Source organism: Vicugna pacos, chromosome 3, assembly GCF_048564905.1.
Source record: "Vicugna pacos chromosome 3, VicPac4, whole genome shotgun sequence".
Classification (NCBI taxonomy): domain Eukaryota; kingdom Metazoa; phylum Chordata; class Mammalia; order Artiodactyla; family Camelidae; genus Vicugna; species Vicugna pacos.
Genome location: NC_132989.1, coordinates 68634496 through 68652431, shown reverse-complemented (window position 1 = coordinate 68652431; position 17936 = coordinate 68634496). Strand labels below are relative to the sequence as shown.

The 17936-nt window shown below is 44.4% G+C and overlaps 1 protein-coding gene across 5 annotated transcripts in view; it reads right to left on the bottom strand.

Annotated features, from left to right (window-relative positions):
* Positions 1-1445: 1445 nt before the first annotated feature.
* The window catches only part of LHFPL2 (LHFPL tetraspan subfamily member 2), a 153723-nt gene continuing 137232 nt past the window's right edge, over positions 1446-17936 (bottom strand). For all 5 annotated transcript variants that reach the window (XM_072958465.1, XM_072958468.1, XM_072958466.1 and 2 more), the window contains one exon: positions 1446-5642. In XM_072958465.1, the coding sequence (XP_072814566.1) occupies positions 5386-5642 (257 nt within the window). In that variant the 3' untranslated portion in view covers positions 1446-5385. The remainder of the gene's footprint in view (positions 5643-17936) is intronic.

Sequence of the window (17936 nt, the reverse complement as noted above, 5' to 3'; positions counted from 1 at the left end):
CCTTAATTCAGGCTTGTTTCTCTTGAGAATAAATTTTAGTTGTTTCTTCCAAACGTAGGTATTTGGTGGACTGCTTGCCTATAAGTATTAGATTTTTCAGGATATTTGGCTATAAAAAGTCAAAGAGCTGCTAACAGTGACAAGTTACTGATTGATTTTTTCCATGTGGTTTTACTACTTCCTCTTATTTATCTGTGCTTTTATTTACATTCTGTGTATCTAAGCAAAATGAGCAGTTCATGTCCTAAAGACTTATCTTGCTAAACTCTGTAGGGTGAGGAGGAAGCTGCAAGGAGGAAGATAGCAGGGCCAGCACTGGACGGCCCCACACAAATGACTAAGCAACGGATAAGGGCTCTGAAACAAAGACAATTACTGGTTCTTACTGCTTTGGAGAGTAGGCTAAAAGTTTGCTCTGATGGTTTTGTGCTTTAGTGTCTGAGAGTTTAAAAAGGTACTGAATTATTGGAAAGTACTGAAATAACCCACTTAAAGGAAATGTTCAGGATGGTCAAGACTGCTCTTAAGTGGTTTTATGTTAAGCAGAGACTTTAAGGAGAGCTAGGAGTAAGTTGAATGCACTGTGTTCCAGGAAGATCAATCATGGAAAGTTGATGCAGTAGCAGAACTGCTAAGTAAAAACTACGGAGAAAACGGGAAGCACGCATGAGGGCTCCCCAGCCTCTGCTGAAATGTAAAGCCGGGGTCCTTTCTCATGTGGATTAACTTTTGAGAAAGATGTAGTAACAGCTGGAAGAGCAACTTTATCATGTCCACTTTTGCTTGGATTGTTTAGATCGTAATTTGGGAAAATATTTTTCTTTATTGATTTGGATAATTCCGTTTTTGATTGCTATTAGAAATCTGGCACGTGTCAGGTATGTTTAGAAGCCAGATCATAAATGTGGTTTCAGCTGTCACAGGCCCTGGATCAGGGGGAAGAATAGCTGTTTTTGTTTATTCTATTACATAAGTGCTTCGTGTGATACGGAGAGTTGAGTAAGAGTTTTTGAAGAGGATTGTTGGTGTTTTCCTTGAGTTAATAAGTTAGAATTCTGTTCCTGGATGAGGCTTTTTGGGGGCAAGATTACCTTCAGGAAACATGGGAGTGCAGCTGCACCATTGCTGGCTTTTAATTTTGGTGTATTTGTTGGGAGAGGAGATTGTGTCCCTCAGTTGACTTTTCTCTTGTAGTTACTGTTCCTTATTTATAATTACATTGTTGCTTCTCCAAGGAAGAAATATCTTGAAGTTAAAGCTAACCTAAGGTAGGAATATATGTTACTAGTGAATGGTATAGTTAAAATACCTGAATATTTTTTTTCCTATCATCAATATTACATATAAGTTAGCATTTAAAGTAAAATTTGGCTGGTTGATCAAGAAAATATCTAAGTATACACATCATATTGAAACCAACATACTGAGACTTGAAAGAATCAGAATGAGTTTGTAAAATCTGGTTTAATTCGTATCTGGGGAGGGAAGCATGTTGTGAAAATACATATGCACGGGAACCTAATCAATGCTAGACAAACAATGTATTAGTTTACAATATAACAGGATAACCACAAATTTGAAGGCTCAAATTGAGTCCATCAGTGGTAAATACAATTCTATATTTGGCTCAAGTGGCTGTTGAATATCAAGTGGTGCTGAGTTCCTCCAAAGCACCTGTGACCCCCCAGCCTTGGAAGGAGTTTCACCACAGTCTCAGAAGAAATCCCAGTCATGCCTTTAACTCTTTTGGCCCTTGGGAGTCACTGCTGCCCAAATACAAATGCAGGCCAGGGATTTCCAGTGGCCACATGTTATTGCACAGAGAGGTCTGTTCTAAGCCAGACTCTTACGGCTAAGAAGGTGTGAGATTAGCCCTTAAGTAGTGGTCTAGCATTAACGTGGTCTATCAAAGCAAGTTAAGAAATAGCTCCTTAGTGATTATGTACCAGCTACTAGTTATCACACTAACAGAAAAGGCAACGTGGCAGCTTCACATTTCACATGAAAGACTAGCATTAACTGGGCCTGCCTTGCTGGCTTAACCTTCACATCAGTCTAGTGATTATTTTAATTTAGACCCAGGAAAAAATGATTTCATACCAGTCTTCTCTTCACATAGATTTGTGTAGCATTAAAACTGTTATGGGTTAATGACTAGGCCATGAAGGCAAAATGTTTAACTCTCCTTTGCCAAAACAGAAAACAGCCTCTGTTCTGACTCCTGTCCAGTTTCCAAAAAAACAAAACATACATACACCTTTGTTATTGCACATCTTTCACACAGACTTGTGTATGTATAATATACATATATATTTTTAAATATGCTACACATAAAAAAAGGACTATGGCACTTTACAGAATACATGTTTAACAAAGATCATTACACCACAGATGTTTGACAACTATACAGAAACCCTTAAGCAATTAATGTAACATTGTTGAATTAGCACACAGGTTTAAAGAATCCACAGAATCCAAGGCAAACACTTTCTTGGAGTTCATTGAGAAGCCCAGCCCCACTGCAAAACTTTTAAGCACAAATGCAGGCAAAAATAAATAAGACTTTTCGGGTAGTAGTAAATGGTCCAGGTATATTAGATTTTTAGACTGAGGCAATTACATGACTGATAGAAATTTATTAGAATAATAGGTATGGGTCACCAATCAGTCTGTTTTTAATCTATTTCTTTCTAACACATTCCTCACATTCAGTGGTTTTAGACAGCCGTGCAGTTTTCGTCTAGACTAGCATGATTTTGCATATTCCACTTATCCCAACTGAAGCCTTGCTAAATGGACTACAGGTTTAAAAGGCCCAACATTACCTTTCACTCTCTCTGCTAGAGAAATTCCATCTCTGCTCTGCCTAATCAATCAGTGTTTAAGTAGTTTTTTTGTGGTTTGGGATTTTATATGTGTGCATGTACTTTTTTTTTCTTCTATAGCATTAGGCTAATTAAATAAACACCATTAAGTGACTTTCTTCTGGCCAAGAGGCCACATTTTCACTTATGACTTTTGTTATCAGTGTGATCTAGGGATACACCAACCCCTTAGCTAAAATGCAAAAACAGCAGGCAGTAAAGATGATGGACATGCTTAGAGGATCCCCTGGGCTTATGACTTGTCTGTGAGGAGTGTGAGATTGTAAAATTAGTGTTAGAAAATGGGTTGTCTATCGTCAAAGAAGAAAAAGAGTGAATCTTCTGATGATAAATTTTAGAAAAATAGTGAGTTTTTAATCAAGATTATTTGCCTGATAAAGGGAACTGCTTTTTTTTTTTAAATGAAAATTATTGCCAAGGGTTAAGAAGTAGTTACAGTGGTGGTATCAGGCCTTGGTTAGAGCATACAGACACACAGTCAAGGCCAGGAGTCCTGTCCAGCGGCTGCCGTAACAAGTTTCTGTGTGGCGTCAGAGACAGGGTGGTTGTTTCCTGAGCCCTTACCGCAGGCTGCTGAGGGTACGTATTTACTCCTCTTTTCAAAAAAAAAAAAAAAGTCACAGATTTACACTTTGCTTATTCTGAACTTCGGTCTAAGAAGGGTGAGCTCATTAGATCTGGTTCCACAGCCCCACCTCTCCTACCCTTTAGCTCTTAACGTGTGAGATAAAATGGTTTCTGCTATAGGCCAAAGGCTTCAATGGAATAAAACTTAGTTGTTCCGTTCCATCTGTATATAAAGCAATTAGTTGTTCCGTAGCAAGGCATGGTTTAGACTCACACAGCTTTAAGGTGATTCATCCAAGGCAGGGCTGTAAAATCTGAATCAGGTGGCATTTAACACACAATACCTTGCCCAAACAAGGTGTGTCATTATTCATTAAATTTTCAAAACAAAGCAAGCCCTCGAGTAACCAGATTCATAAGCCCAAAGAGACCTATACTTGTAATCCTTCCAGAAATCTGGCAGGTCCACTCCACTTGCTTAAATTGCAAAGAAATGTCTTTATGTCATTCTGCAGTTTTGAAGCTCAGGGTAATACCAGACTAAGTTCTTTCTGGTCACTTTGATCATTCCAAAGTAAATTTGAAGTGATGGTGATCATTCCAAAGTAAATTTGAAGTGATGGCTAATACCATTTTCCTGAATCAATTATGTTGGTAATTTACAGAAACTAGATTAAGAGCCCCTGAATCCTTTTTAATAGTGGTGTTCTATTTTTGTAAACAGGTGTATGCAGGTGCTATGAGCTTGGTCTGGCTCTCATTTTTACATTAATTTTCTACTTTGTGCTTTCCTGGGAATGAAGCCTTTGATGTAACTCCCCAGTAAGAGCAATTTAATGTTATTTCAGTCTGCTTTCAGGATCAATACCAGTAACTAGAAACACTGAACTCCCATGACTAGCTCCTTTTTTCAGCACAGAATGCCAAGCTGCTGGCAGTGGGGACACAGCCAACCACAGTGTGGTTACCGCACGGTGGGAAAAGGTTTCCCACAAGTGCTGAGAGTCTTGCAAACTCTCCCGGTCAACATCTGAATGAGCCACAGCCGGCTTGGAGACCTCGTCCTTGGAATGAGGAAACTAAGTGAGGTTCCCTTCGGCAGTCAAAGCGCAGTCCTGCCCCTAGAACAGAAAGAAACGTGCTCTCTAGAGAAGACTGGGCCAGTACTGGTGCTAGCCTGGCTGCTGGGAAATGGAATGAATTTGTCTTCATTAGCAGGATTTTGTACTTTCATTCTCATGATCGGACAGGTCCTTCTTTCTTTACTTAAAACATCTAAAATCTTGGAGTGACAGTTCAGTTGATCCACTTACTCTGGAATTTAGCCTAGAATCAGTTCCACAACAGGATTCTACACTGTCCCTGCTGACCCCTTGGGTCAGCTAAGCAAGAGACATCTTGCTATGCCTCTGAGCACACATCCTCTCTCCAGTAAGTGTGCAGTCTTTGTTGTAGTCTCTGAGTGAGACAGTTTGAAAGAACTAAGAGGAAATAAAAACACCATCCCCAGGCCTCACTCTGAGGCAGAGGTGCTCACAGGCATGAAACCTAGTGGCAGAAACACATCTCTAAACAGCCTGCTAATCTGGCTAACAGTCTCTTGTTACCAGAGAAACTGCTGCTTTGACGGTTTAGCTCGTCATCCTTCATAGAGCCTCGGGGGAGATGGAGTCTGACAGAACTTAACTGCAGGTCAGGGCTTCTGTATTACTGTCATGTTCCATCTCTCACAGCTGGCACTGTGGCCTTCATGTGCAGTCACTGCTTAGCTGATGTTGCCTGTCCCTGGTCCTGTCAAGGCTCTGGGCTGTGGAGTGTGGCTCTGGTAGGTAAAGGCTAGTTCTTCATTTGACTCAAATGACAAAACCAGAAGTGAACTGTTTGTTTCACAAGGTTACACGAGCGAGAAAATGGCATTAATGTCTCTTCCAAACTAAAGGAGGCAGATAAGGTTTTTCCCCTCTTCTATTTCCTCCTGTACTTTGTCGCTGGAGGTTGCGATTTCTGCCTGGGCGGAGAAGACGGCACAGATGAAGGTGAGGACCGTGCCCCCGATGGCGGTGTAGAAGGCCCAGCCCAGGGAGCAGTCTCCGGGTTTGTAGGCCGATGCATAGTGTCCACAGTAGCCTATGGCCTTCTGGCAGCCCCAGCCAGCAGGGTAGAGTATCAAACCGAGGATGAGGAACAGGCCTGCGGGGCAGAAGAAAAACACAGCTGAAACCCTCAGGGCTCTACGCTGTCCGGTGAGTAAGTGCGCAGGTCTGTGTAACTGTTCCTTGGCTGCCCGCTCTGGGCTCCGGCAGCCGTTCTGCAATACCAAGTGTTAGGGGCTGTTTTATGCAACTAAGGTGGCCTGCTCAAGAAAACCACTGTATTAGAAACATTTTTAGCCTCTTTTGATCATGTTAGCATATGACCCACTAATAATTTCTCTTTGTTGCTGTTCCTTCCCGCAGGGCTCTTGCTGCAGTGAGCATTTCCCTTTTGGTTTAAGGCAGAGGTTGGCAAACTAAGGCCCCCAGGTCAAGTGGGGCTTTGTTCTTGTAAATGAAGTTTTCCTAGAGCACAGCTCCACCCATTCGTTTACGGACGGCCTATATAGCTCTTCTGGGCTGGCCCCGTGCAGTGAGTAGTTGCTACAGACCGTATGGCCTGCAAAATCTACATGATTTACTATCTGGCCTTTGGCAGAAAAGGTTTGCCAACACCTGGTCTCAGGGAGTTCACGTAGAACCGTGGTTAAATCCCAGGGACCAGATGCTTTAAAGATAAGCCCAGGAGGCGTGTTTGCTGGCATTCACCAACAACCAACTGCATACCTAGGACAGAGATTTCTATATTTACATATACATTTAGAAACCACCTGCAAACGTCATAAGAATTTTTTGTCTGATTGCTTTTAAGTAAACTCACCCTTGAGTAGACACTACTAAGCTCTGTTTCCATTCTGCTGATCCCATCACCCTGTCACACCAAAGGTCCATTTTTCTGTTCCTTACAGCTTTACTGCTACGTGATTTATTACATAAATAAATGGTTATTTTTCCTGCCAGCCCTGGTGGGTTAGGAGCTACTCCAGGGCCAGGAATAAAGCAAGGCAAGTGTGAGGCATAAAATGGAAGGTGAAGTCACTTTCAGGTGCTTGTTCTGTGCTTGCAGACGCCTGAGGGTGATGCCTGCCTCCCCCTGACCCTGGCTACCAGTCACACGGGAGCAGCTGCTTCTAAGGAAGTCCAGATCCCAAATCGTCCCTAACCAAGCTTTCTTGGTGAAAGAATGCTGCAGGAAGAGGATGGCTTTATTCCACATGGCAGGAAAAAACAGTTTTCTCAGAAATGACTGGGAGCTTGGAGCACAACCCCCGGGGACGAGGCAGGCCAGAGAGAAAGTGTTGGTACTCTGGAGTATGCACGGTCCTGGGCTGGATGTCGAGTCAATTCAGAGGCTAGACGTCACACAGCAGAAAAGCCCCTACAGTCTTAGGCTGGGATACAAACCAGCAGGATAATGGGCCACGGCCCAGACTGAGAGATTGGTCAAAGTTTGGAGTTAAGACAAGAGGTCTGAATCCCAGCTCTGCCATGTATGAGCTGGGTGGCCTTAGGAAAGTCTGTTAACCGAAGTATAATTCCTCACCTATAAAATGGGCTGATCTCTAACTCATAAGGTGGTTGTAAGTATTAAAGTCTGTAAAGAGTTCTTTCTGTACCCCTAACAAGAAGGCTGGAACATAAACTAATGCTAGACAACAGGCTAATAAAGCCTTCGGCAGACCCCTCCCGCACCTCAGCACCAGCAGTGTAAAGTTCACCAGTTACGAATAAACAGCTCAGCTTATTTTGGGGCATTATATTTTGAAAGGTGTAATAATGGGGGAGAGGCCAGGCTACAACTCAGTACCCTTCTGAGCTAATTCTTCTGTATTTCTAATTAAGGCCTCTGATTAATCCCCATCTTGTCTCCTAGGAAACCTCACCCAAGGCACATGGAACCCTGACAGTTTCCTCCCTCAGGTCCTCAGTTACCGGTGGGGAACAGTGAGGCACCATCGCTGGGACTTCCATAAGGATTCAGAGGCACACTCTGCATGCAGCCTGTGGGTGAGGGAGTATTGGCTGCTCTTCCCTTTAAAAGACCAGAGTGGTTATATTTGAATTGTGGCTCCAATTAAATATTAATTGCTCATATCATTTGTATTCTGTGGCTTAAACAAGTCCAATAAGTAAAATTAATGTGTTTTAGGATGATAGGGACTAGGGGCAGAAGACTCTGGCTCATAGGATGCATAGGATCTGTCTCAGATCCTTCTGGAAGCTGGCAATTTAAAAAAAAATAATGTAATCCTTATTTTAATAGCATCGGACCCCTTTTCACAGCACAGTCAGGAACCTTCAACTCCAGTACTTTTCACCTTTTCCATTTGCTCAGAGCTCAGATAAGGTTCCTAAAGTGCTTCAGGCTGTCTTAAAATCTTGTGGCTGCTACTGGCCCATCAATTGTGCATAAAGACAGTAGGGAGAGTTGTCATAAAAGGGTGCCATGCTTAAGAGTAGCAGAAGCCTCAGCTTGATTATTTATAAGCCCACCGGGAGTCCACATGGGAGGGTAAGAGAAGGACCACATGCTCCCAGCCCAGGCAGCCGTCCCTGCACACACAGGGGAGCCTTTCCTGAATCTCAGAGCAGCAGTGGGTCGGGAAGGAAGTTGCCTCTGTCTCCCTCGCCCTGGCTGGTGGGCCTCCTCCCAACACTCACCAGAGCTGCCCTTAGCGTGGTTGCCATGAACATGCAGGACCTCTGTCTGGCTGAGCGAGCAGATGGCCTTCAGGTGAGCAAAACCAGAACAGACGTTTGTAGTCTTTCTGGGTGGTTAGTTAGAAAAAGGCTCTTCTATCAGAGGAATTCCAGAAAGTTTAGTGAGGGAGGTGGCTACACATGGTCCTCACCTCCCAAGGTCCTGATTCTGCGCTGCTCCTGGGGCCCAACAAGTGTTCCTTAGTCACAGCCATCGTCCCACAGATTCTTTTCGCTTCCTAGTAAAATTGAGACTGGGAAGCCTTTATGGGCTTTTTCCCTCCGGGCACTCAAAGGCCCACGTGTTCTGGCTCCCTGCTTCCCACCCTTGCCCTCTCTGCTCCTGTCATATTCCTCTCCCCTGCAGTGCCTCCTTCCAGACGGCTTTCCGAGGTCTGCAAGTGCCACCTCCTTGGTCTTCCACTTCAACCACCTACCTCCTGCTTGCTATCCCTCTTCCTCTGGGGTGGCTCGACTTGATACGATGACATCCAAGTAGGTACCATTTTCTCCAACCTTAAAAGATATCTCACCCTTGTATCTTTTTTGGGGGGGACGGGTGGAGGGTAGGTAATTAGGTTTGTTTATTTTAACGGAGGTGCTATGCACATGCTCTACCCCGGAGCTGCACCCTCAGCCCCACCCTTGTATCTCCTCACCCTGTCTTCTCTCTCGTTAACAATCCCCACAGTTCGTTATACCAAGAGGACTAGAAGATGCCAGCATACGCTCACCAAGGGGTCACCTGGGGTATGACTCAACCTTAGCTGGGGAAGAAAAAAATTTAATGAAAGGAAACTGAAGGGTTGTCGCTTGGAACTACCCCACGGCTGCCACCCCAGGCTGGAGGCAGAGCCTTGACAACTGCACTGAGGCCCTCCACAGGGTGCTGGTGCTCTCATGACCCTTGGGCGCCAGCCATCACCGAGCCACATCATCCTGTCCCTTTGCTATTTTAGTAGTGCTTCCCCTTACCTGGAAGGAGCTTTCAGACTAACTCAGCATTTCCATCCTGCTACACAGGAATTCTGAGTCTATACGGGCAACTTAAACATTTGGTTTGGGTTTAACTCCAGTAATTAGACTCCATGGGTTCCGAAAGGGAGAGGGTAGGGGCTGCATCTCATCGCTGAGTTTCCAGTGCCTCAAACAAAGGTGCTAACAAATAAATGAACGAAACACCCCAGGAAAGTCAAGTCATAATCTTCCTGATCAGCAGTCAGCACTGGCTGTGATTAGACCAGCCACAAAATTATATGTCTTAGGTAATTTTCGTGCTACTGCACTGAAATCAAATACGTTATCAAATGTAAGTTTGAATCAAATCCCTTAGGTGGGGGAAAAACACTGTGATCCTGCCAAGCCCCCAGTTGTGGAAAGACTAGGAGTTGCTGAAATAATACATGATATTTTACTTGGTCTGAAGATGACCACCTTAAGCTTTAAGAGTGTGGGATGCTAGGAATGGGGGAGCCAAGCCTGAACCCCTACTCTTCAGCTGGTGAAGGCGGGGGCTCCATGGCATCTCACAGTCTTCCTGCTGCTTTAGCGCCACCCCCCTCCAAATCTGTCACACCATCACCACACACTTTCACTACCTTCTGGCCAAGGGAATGGATGCCAGGTTTCTTGATTTTTGTGGGTCACCCCGTTTGGACAGAAGGCGGCCCTTTTCCCTGGCCTGAGGAGTGTGAGAACTAGAGGCTGGCTTCTGCTGGACAGAGCAACAAGTGAGTCTGTGGACATCACACTCCTGCTTCCTCACTAAATAGTAAAGACTGACTAGACCTCAGTTTGCAAAAGAAATTTTCTTAAGGACAGGAAGCAGAGACGGCCCTCTATTACGGCTACCGGCAGCCTGTGGGGAAGCCCCCAGTGAGGGCCACACTCAGCCCCCACTAGGTCGTAACAAGCTCACTCCCGGGCTGTGGGACCTCCTCATCTCTCTGGACAGTGATTTCAAGCAGACAGTGGATGGCAGGCTTAGTATTGTGTGATAAATCTGGGCTCCAACTAGGTCATCCTAAGGCGTGTCCAGACTGTGTGCCTGTCCTGGTGCCAGGCAGTCACGAGTGGCCGGCCCTGCAGGGATGGAGAAGGCGACAGTGAAGGGTGTCACAGGCTTTAAACACTCGGGCCAGTGCTACTCGGGGAATCTGGTCACACTGCAGTATAACCGCTCCCTGAACCCGGGTCTTCCTCATGCTGACCCCGTGGGCACTCATCTAACTGGAAATAACCCCTTTCATCTCATTGTCACCTCTGTGTGACACTGGTCACCACTTCCTGCCAGAATGTTATTCTGTGTGTTTCCACTTGCCTGTGCACATCCCTCAGCTTTTTATCATATGTTGCTTCAGTGTACTTAGTAAACAGTTGTTGAATAAGTTACCTACTAAGTGGCAGGCATTATTCTCAGCCCTGAGGCTACAGTAGGTCCCTAGCAGGACTTTGAGCTCCTTGAGGGCAGAAAAGCTTTCTTCTTGATACACATCACACTCTTATCACTTACCAGAACCCTCTGATGGGTGTGTCAGTGTTAACCTTGGGCAACAAAGATCAAGAGTTCAACATATTTCTGGCTTTAAAAGAGCCACTGACTCACTTAGGAACCTAGCAGGAAACCATCTAACTATCAAACATCCATTTCCCATTCAACAGTGGTCTGGGGAAAAAAAAAAATCACCTGATGATGTTTATCTCTGTGCCTCAGAGGTTTGGGATGTGGACTTAGCTCGGTTCACTCTAGCACAGGGCCAGGAGGCTACCCCTGCCCCACACCCCCGCCCCGGCACCTGTCTCTCTAGCAAGAAGCGCGGCAAGTCAGACGAGGGAGTGACGGGCTTCCTGTATCCCATCCCCGTTCTGGGACACAGCTCAGAAAGCATTCCAGGCCTACAGGGGGTGACAGCTTCCAGCAGCAGTTCAGAAAGTAATGACAATACTAGCTTAAAAGCAAACTAAGGAGACAGGACAGGCCTCGCATGAATTTAGATCGTCTGTCAGTGTTCTGCCTCCAGGTGGGAAGCCTTGTGGGCTTTCCCATCTCAGTATCCTTTGCTGCTCTTCCTCGCCTGCCAGGTCTCCAAACACCGGGGGGCCCCGGCCTCAGGCCTCTGTCCTCCTCTCCATGCTCCTTATTGATCACACTTGGTCCTACAGCTTTAAATGCTACCTGCTGGCTGACATCTCCTGAATTTTCACCTCCAACTCTCAACTCCAGATTTGCAGATCCAGTTCATCCTACTTGAACTCCTCTGGGATGTCTAACAAGGTACTTGAAACTTAGGTACAAACCTAACTCTTGATTCCCACTTCCCACTTCCAAACCTGGTCTTTGCCCCTCACATCTCATCTCAGAAATAGGAATTCAGTTCTTAGATCTGTTCCGGTTAAAAACCTTAGAATCATCTTTGTCTCTTCTCTGTCCCTGAGAACCCACACTGCTCTGCTGGCAAAGCCCACCGGCCTTCGTTCTGACTATTCCTGCTGTCAGAAGAGCTCTTTCCCCTGACTGCCCACGTGGCCGACTCCTCTCTCTCTTCTCACTGAATCCTACCCTGACCACCCCGCTTAATACTGCAGTTTCCCCCTTTATCCCAACCCTCCTTACCCTTGGCTACACCTTGTTTTTTCCTTCCATAGGACCCATCACTTTTTAACGTATAATTTACTTATGTGTCTGATCGTCTGTCTCGAGCAGCTTGAATGTAAACCCCATGGGGACAGACAACTTAGTGCACTTCCTCCCAGCTGCCTAGAGTAATGTCTGACATGTAATGGGTGCTCAGTAAATATTTGTTGCATGGATGAAAAGATAGAGTGCTGTGATGTAGATTGTTATATTTTAAAATGAAGCCATTTTAAGTTCTTGCCAAGTTTTTAAATGGTCGGAAGAAAAGCTTCATTCCATAACGTGACTCCCAGGGGCTGGCCATCCTGGCCAAGAGCACACCAGCCACACTTACTAATGAAACACACAAGGACCAAACCACGGGACTGACTGCAAACACTGAAAACCTCCTTTCTGACTACAGAAAATAGATGTTTGTTGGGAGACCACGTAGAAAAAAAGTGGTAAGTCAATTGAATGTAGTAAGTTTTCCATAATCTAGAGGTCATTTAGCCTCAAAACTCTGAAACTGTTTCCAACTACCTTGGCTGCGGCAAGGACATCTGAAAAGACAAGCTGCGCTGACGCTGATGGTGGGGACCGCCCAGGATGGCCGCTGGGCGGGAGCAGCAGTGCAGGGATGAACCTGGGGAAGTTCAGAAACCTGACGGGTGGCACAGGGGTAGTGGGGGAATGAGGAAGGAGGAGGACATGGCCGTTTGCAGAAGAGTTAAGGATGGTGTCTAGAAGCAATATGAGCCTGGAGACTGGAAAGACCAACAGAAAGTGCCAGCACTGAGGCGGGAGTGGAGGACCGCTACTGCCCAGGAAATTCGCTCTCCAGTCAGCAGCCCTGTGGGCGGTGTCCCAGACCAGCCTCGGGTTGGGCAGGGACTGGGCGGAGTCTCCCCTTCTGAGAGGAATAACCTGTGTAGTTATTTAATTCTAAGTCTGGGGCCCTCAGGTGGCAGAACAGCTGATGTCAGGGTGATACACAGCAACCCTATGCCTGCCCTATGCTCTTTTCTATCTAAATTTGTAGTTTTCCCCAAGTCATCTTCCATACTGACAGTTGGAAGTCATTTTGGCAGTCCCTAGTAGCTAGTTGTAAGTCATCAACTGCTGTTAGATAGGGACAGTTTCTCTTTTCCAATAAATACTCCAAGGCAAACTGTCAGGTATTAACACTGTGCTTTGAGGAAGGTACTACATTAGACCACATCCAGTTCCCCATCCAACGAATCTACTATCAAGCTCTTCTCTTCCCAAAGATCATAGTATGAACCTGTATGCATCTCATGGGCAGGGACTTTGGAGACACTCTGCAGTGATCATTCTCACCAAGACAAAGCTAAACTAGGCCACATACACTGTTTTAAGCAAGAAGAGAGAGAACAGAATTTCATGGGTAAAAAGTGTAAATAAAAATTACAAATAAATGATTAACCAACTATCTGGAAAATTATCCAGAACAATGATAATAAAAAGTCTTACTGTGACATTTGTTACAGTCTATGCATTTGTCCAACAATAAAACACTGGTTCCAAGTTCTTTTAGATGCTTGAAGTATGCATTTTTGGCTCAGATGAACTCCTATTTGATTGTAAACTTGCCAGCAATAAGGAGTATGTCCTTTTCCTTGGCTTCTATGTCTCCATCTCCATCCCCAAAACACACTAAGTGCCTGTGACGCAGTCCTCTACACATACTGTGTTGTTGACCTACTTCACATGTCATTTCTGATTCTCCTTTCCTTTTGAGTCTTTTCATCTTTGGAAGAACCTCTTAGAAAGATCTTCTAAGGTAAAAAATGGTAGATTTCAAGTAAAGATGACATGGAGTTTAAACTATAAATACCCTCCCCTGATTTTATACATTCACAACTAATCCTTTAACTAAAGCTGGAAGTTTGAGCAGGTGATGAGAACCTTTTATATCATAATGGTAACTGTTCTAATGACAGCGGCAGCCGTGAATGCTTACTGAGCACTGCAGTGTGCCAGGCACTGGCTAAGCACTTTAATGTAACTCATTTAGTCTTTGTGACAATCTTATGAGGCTGGTACCAGTAATATTATCCTTGACAGATGAGGCACAGGGGGATCAAGTAAGGTTCCACAGCTAATCAGTGGTGGAGCTGGGACTCCAGTCCAGGCAGTACTGGTTCCACAGTCCACTCCAGAGCCCCTGCCCTGGACTGCTGCTTTACTGCAAACCAAAGACTAGCTTCCAAAACAAAAGCGTTTGTCCACCTGAAGAGGGGAGACCAATATGTACTCAAAAGCTGGCTTGCTTACCCTATGCAAGGTTATAGAGCAGACGATGAACAATTATCAAGTGGAAAACCCACAGGAGTGCTGCAAGGGGAGGATGGGGCGGGGAAGGCTGCCCCAAAACAAAAGCTCACCTATTCTCAGGCCGGTGGATTTGCTACCCCTACTGCAAGACAAGGACAGGGTAAAGAGGTTCCATCCACCCTGTCTCTTACATTACAATCTGAGTGTCACCTGGAAATGGCTGCCATTGGCCAAAGAAACTTATAGAAGGAAAACCTATGAACAGGTCAAAACAATGTGAGGTTCATTATGATGTCCTCTTCTGCAGGATCTGTGTGAGCATATAAGTGCAAATAAAGCACAAAACCCATCAGACCACAAGGAGAAAGTGTAAGCCGTATAAGCTGCTCACATTCCAGTCTTTGTTCTGAGGGTCTGTGTGCTTGGGAACCATCTGAAATTGCACATCCACCTACAATACTAATGCCATCCATAGAATGAGCCACAAAAAAAAAAAAAACTGTATCCCATGAACTTGCCAGGAGAGACATCTGTAGCCAATTAGACAAAATCGAGCACCGAGAGCATTCTCAGACAGCCCCCAAATTACATCCTTCCTCCAGCAGGCCAGGCCAAGGTTTAACCATCTCTCCTCCTACAACTAGCATTTCTTAATTCATAGAGCTGAGGATCTTTGTCTTGACTCCTCCTAACCCTGACTTCTTGCACCATGGCCAGAAGGCAGTAGGTACGCTGTAGGTTTTAGTCAATCCTGTGTTAACGAGAGATCTGCCTGTCTTGATGTCTACGTTCAGGGGATGCTGCTCTCAATCTAAGGCATCGGGCTCTCATGAAATCTTAGTTATAACAACTGCAGACACCAGGATGGTGGCCCCCAGGGCTCTTCCACCTAAGAAGAGTTCTGGTCCTTGCCTCCCAAGCCTCCAAGCTAATTAGCAATGGTATTCCAGCCTGCTTGACCTCCAAATGCCAGGACAGGCCGCCCTCCTCAGTACCAAAATGTTGGTTAACCATTCAGAGTCAGAGGAGTATTTAATCAGTATTTATAGATAAGAGTAATATAAATTATTTGTTACAGCATGAATCAAGGAGTTCTGCCCACGAATTGCCACCTTTGGTTAATCTCTCTTTGAAATCACTTTGGCCACTAAGGTTTTTCAATTTTTCAATGAAAATTTATTCTTTAAAGCCCAAACAGAATTTGGTTTTAGTGATTCCTAGTTTTGAAATAATTCTTATTGGTTCTTCAGATAACTGTTAAGCCCCATTAATGATGACTCCATGAATTATGCTCTGTTTGGGAGGGCAGAGTACATGCCAGAATTTAGCAGCATTTGCTAAATCCTTTACTCTTTCCTCGTGTCTAGGAAGAAACAGTTTCTAGCATGGATCCGTGAGCACAGCACAGACTGTTTCCGTCAGTGAGCAACACTGAGCATCTAGTGTGCATGCAGCAGGCCTCGTTCTGAACACGAGAGAGAAAACTGAAAAAGTCACAATCCAGACACCCTTGCTCATATTCTAGCAGAGTGGTTCCCACGCTTCTGGACTTCAGACACTAGCACAATAGCCAGAAAAATACCTGATAGGTCCGTATTTTTTCTTTTGCTAATAGAAGGACACTAAAAATAACCATTATCTCCCCTCATTATCATTTCATAAAATAAAGGGTATTTTAACACAAAAAGGTAAAGGATGTAATCTGAAAATAAAGGACATTTCTTTCAACTGAATACATTAAGCACTATGAAATCTTATCTTTCTCATTTTTGCTGAGGACTAGTGGAAACTGCCAGCTAAAGATTGGCACTTGCCATCTGCCTCTACAAGGATGAAGTCACTAGCCACTGCAGTCACCGATCATCAACACACTCTGAAAGGAATTCAGGGTGGAGATCAGGAATGAGGCACTCTGCTCTGCGAAAAACCGGCAGAACAGGCCCTCAGATAGTTATCTATTTTCAGAAGATTTTATGAGCCCAAATTCTTTCATCTTCCCATATCTGGAAAAGCACTAAAATCATTAACGTACACATCTGCTCCTTGTGACTAGCAGCAACCTTCTGCAAAAATGTGTGCTCGATTGCCTGTACCACCTCCACCAAAATCACACATACACTGACCTCCCCACCTACTTCTTCAGAGTAGTTACTCAGAGCTACGTGGGACACTGTCTCCTGGGCTAGAGTCCTCATTTTGTCCCAAATAAAACTGAACTCACAATTCTCATGTTGTGTTTTTTGTTGACAAAACCTTAGCAGAGTGGACCAGTGATTGTTCAAGGGCAGTAACTAGTGAGTGAAAGGCTGCTGGGTGTGTGGGTGTGTGGGTGGGTGTGTATGTGTGTGTGTGTCTGAACAGTGCCTGTGTTAGGATGGGGACACCTATCTAAGAAGGCTGTTTATTGTGCAAGTAATAGGGTAAAAAGTAAAGAGATTCTGAGTTCTCTCTTTGGAATTCAGAATCTAAACCTGTTTTCACTGCACCTCATTTTCAAGTTTCAAGGGTTTATGGACAAGCCAGACTGGGCTCACCTTTGACGTTTTGTAACTCTGCTTCGAAGGCCAGATCAGAAATGGGAGGTCAGTTCACTGGTCATGAAAAGTGTTTTCAGCTGATGACCACAGTGTCTGCAGAGCAGATTATATCTGCATGTCATTATAGTACATGATCTATAACAGTAGAGGCTTTTAACCAACAAGACTTTCTGAGGGGAAAGAGAGGAAAAGTGAAGGATTAGGTGTCATTTTTTTTTAAAGCCTGAATTAATGCTTATACCGTCTCCCTGGAGGAGTCTAGTAGGGTACTTGTGTTCTACTAAAAACACTTCCATGGAATTATAAGTGACAAGAAAACTACTCTTGCGGGGGGGGGGGGTAGAGAACGGATGACAAAGCAATAAAGAGAATTCTTTGGAAGACAATCAGCATAGTTGTCATAAAGAGACCTCACAACCAAGGCCCCCAGAGGATGCTTCTGTTACAGTTACTCAATATTGATGACCATCAATTAAGAGCTGCTGGATGCCCCTAGAATATGTGGAGAAGCAATCTGTAAGAAAGTTGCAGTTTCTCCCACACTGAAGCCTTCCTAAGCCTTTCTCAGCCATGATTCACGTTTATATGCAAATTACTTCCCTGGCAGCTTCCAAAGCCTTAACTCTTACCTGTTAAAATGCATCCCAACAAACTACTTTAGCCAGATTATTCCTTCCCAGGAGTTAGTGGTAAAGTTTTACTTTGCATTCCACGTGAGAAGCTGTTTGCTAAACTGTTCCTATGCAAATGGAAGAAATTTATGAAATATTTCTTGATAAATTATTCATCCAACATGTAGGATTAGAAAGAGCTCCTATTTGACTATGACCAAAATACACTGACAATTCAGAATAAGCTACCAAAATAAATAAAATGCAGTGTATAGCAGAATAAAAAAAAGACTCTTTAAAAACTTAGTGATTGAGCTCTGAAATTTTCAGGACAGTAAATTTCTTGCCAACTAAAGTTCTGGGGTCCAGATAATGTTAAATAATTCCTACAACCAAGCCGGTGCTATCTTTTCAACACAAGGGCCCTGAGGCTGCTTCCAAATTCTGAACATAGAGCCACTGAGTATTTCGGTTTGAAGTTTTTAATGTTGGCTTCATTTTCTCAATATGCGTATTTTACCTTTCACCTGTACTGAGGGCTATCTTTTAGAAAAAGAAACGGCGGGCCATTTAATAAAGCTACTGGCAAGACTAGATACAAGTGAATGCAGACATGGCTGCCTGGGCTACAG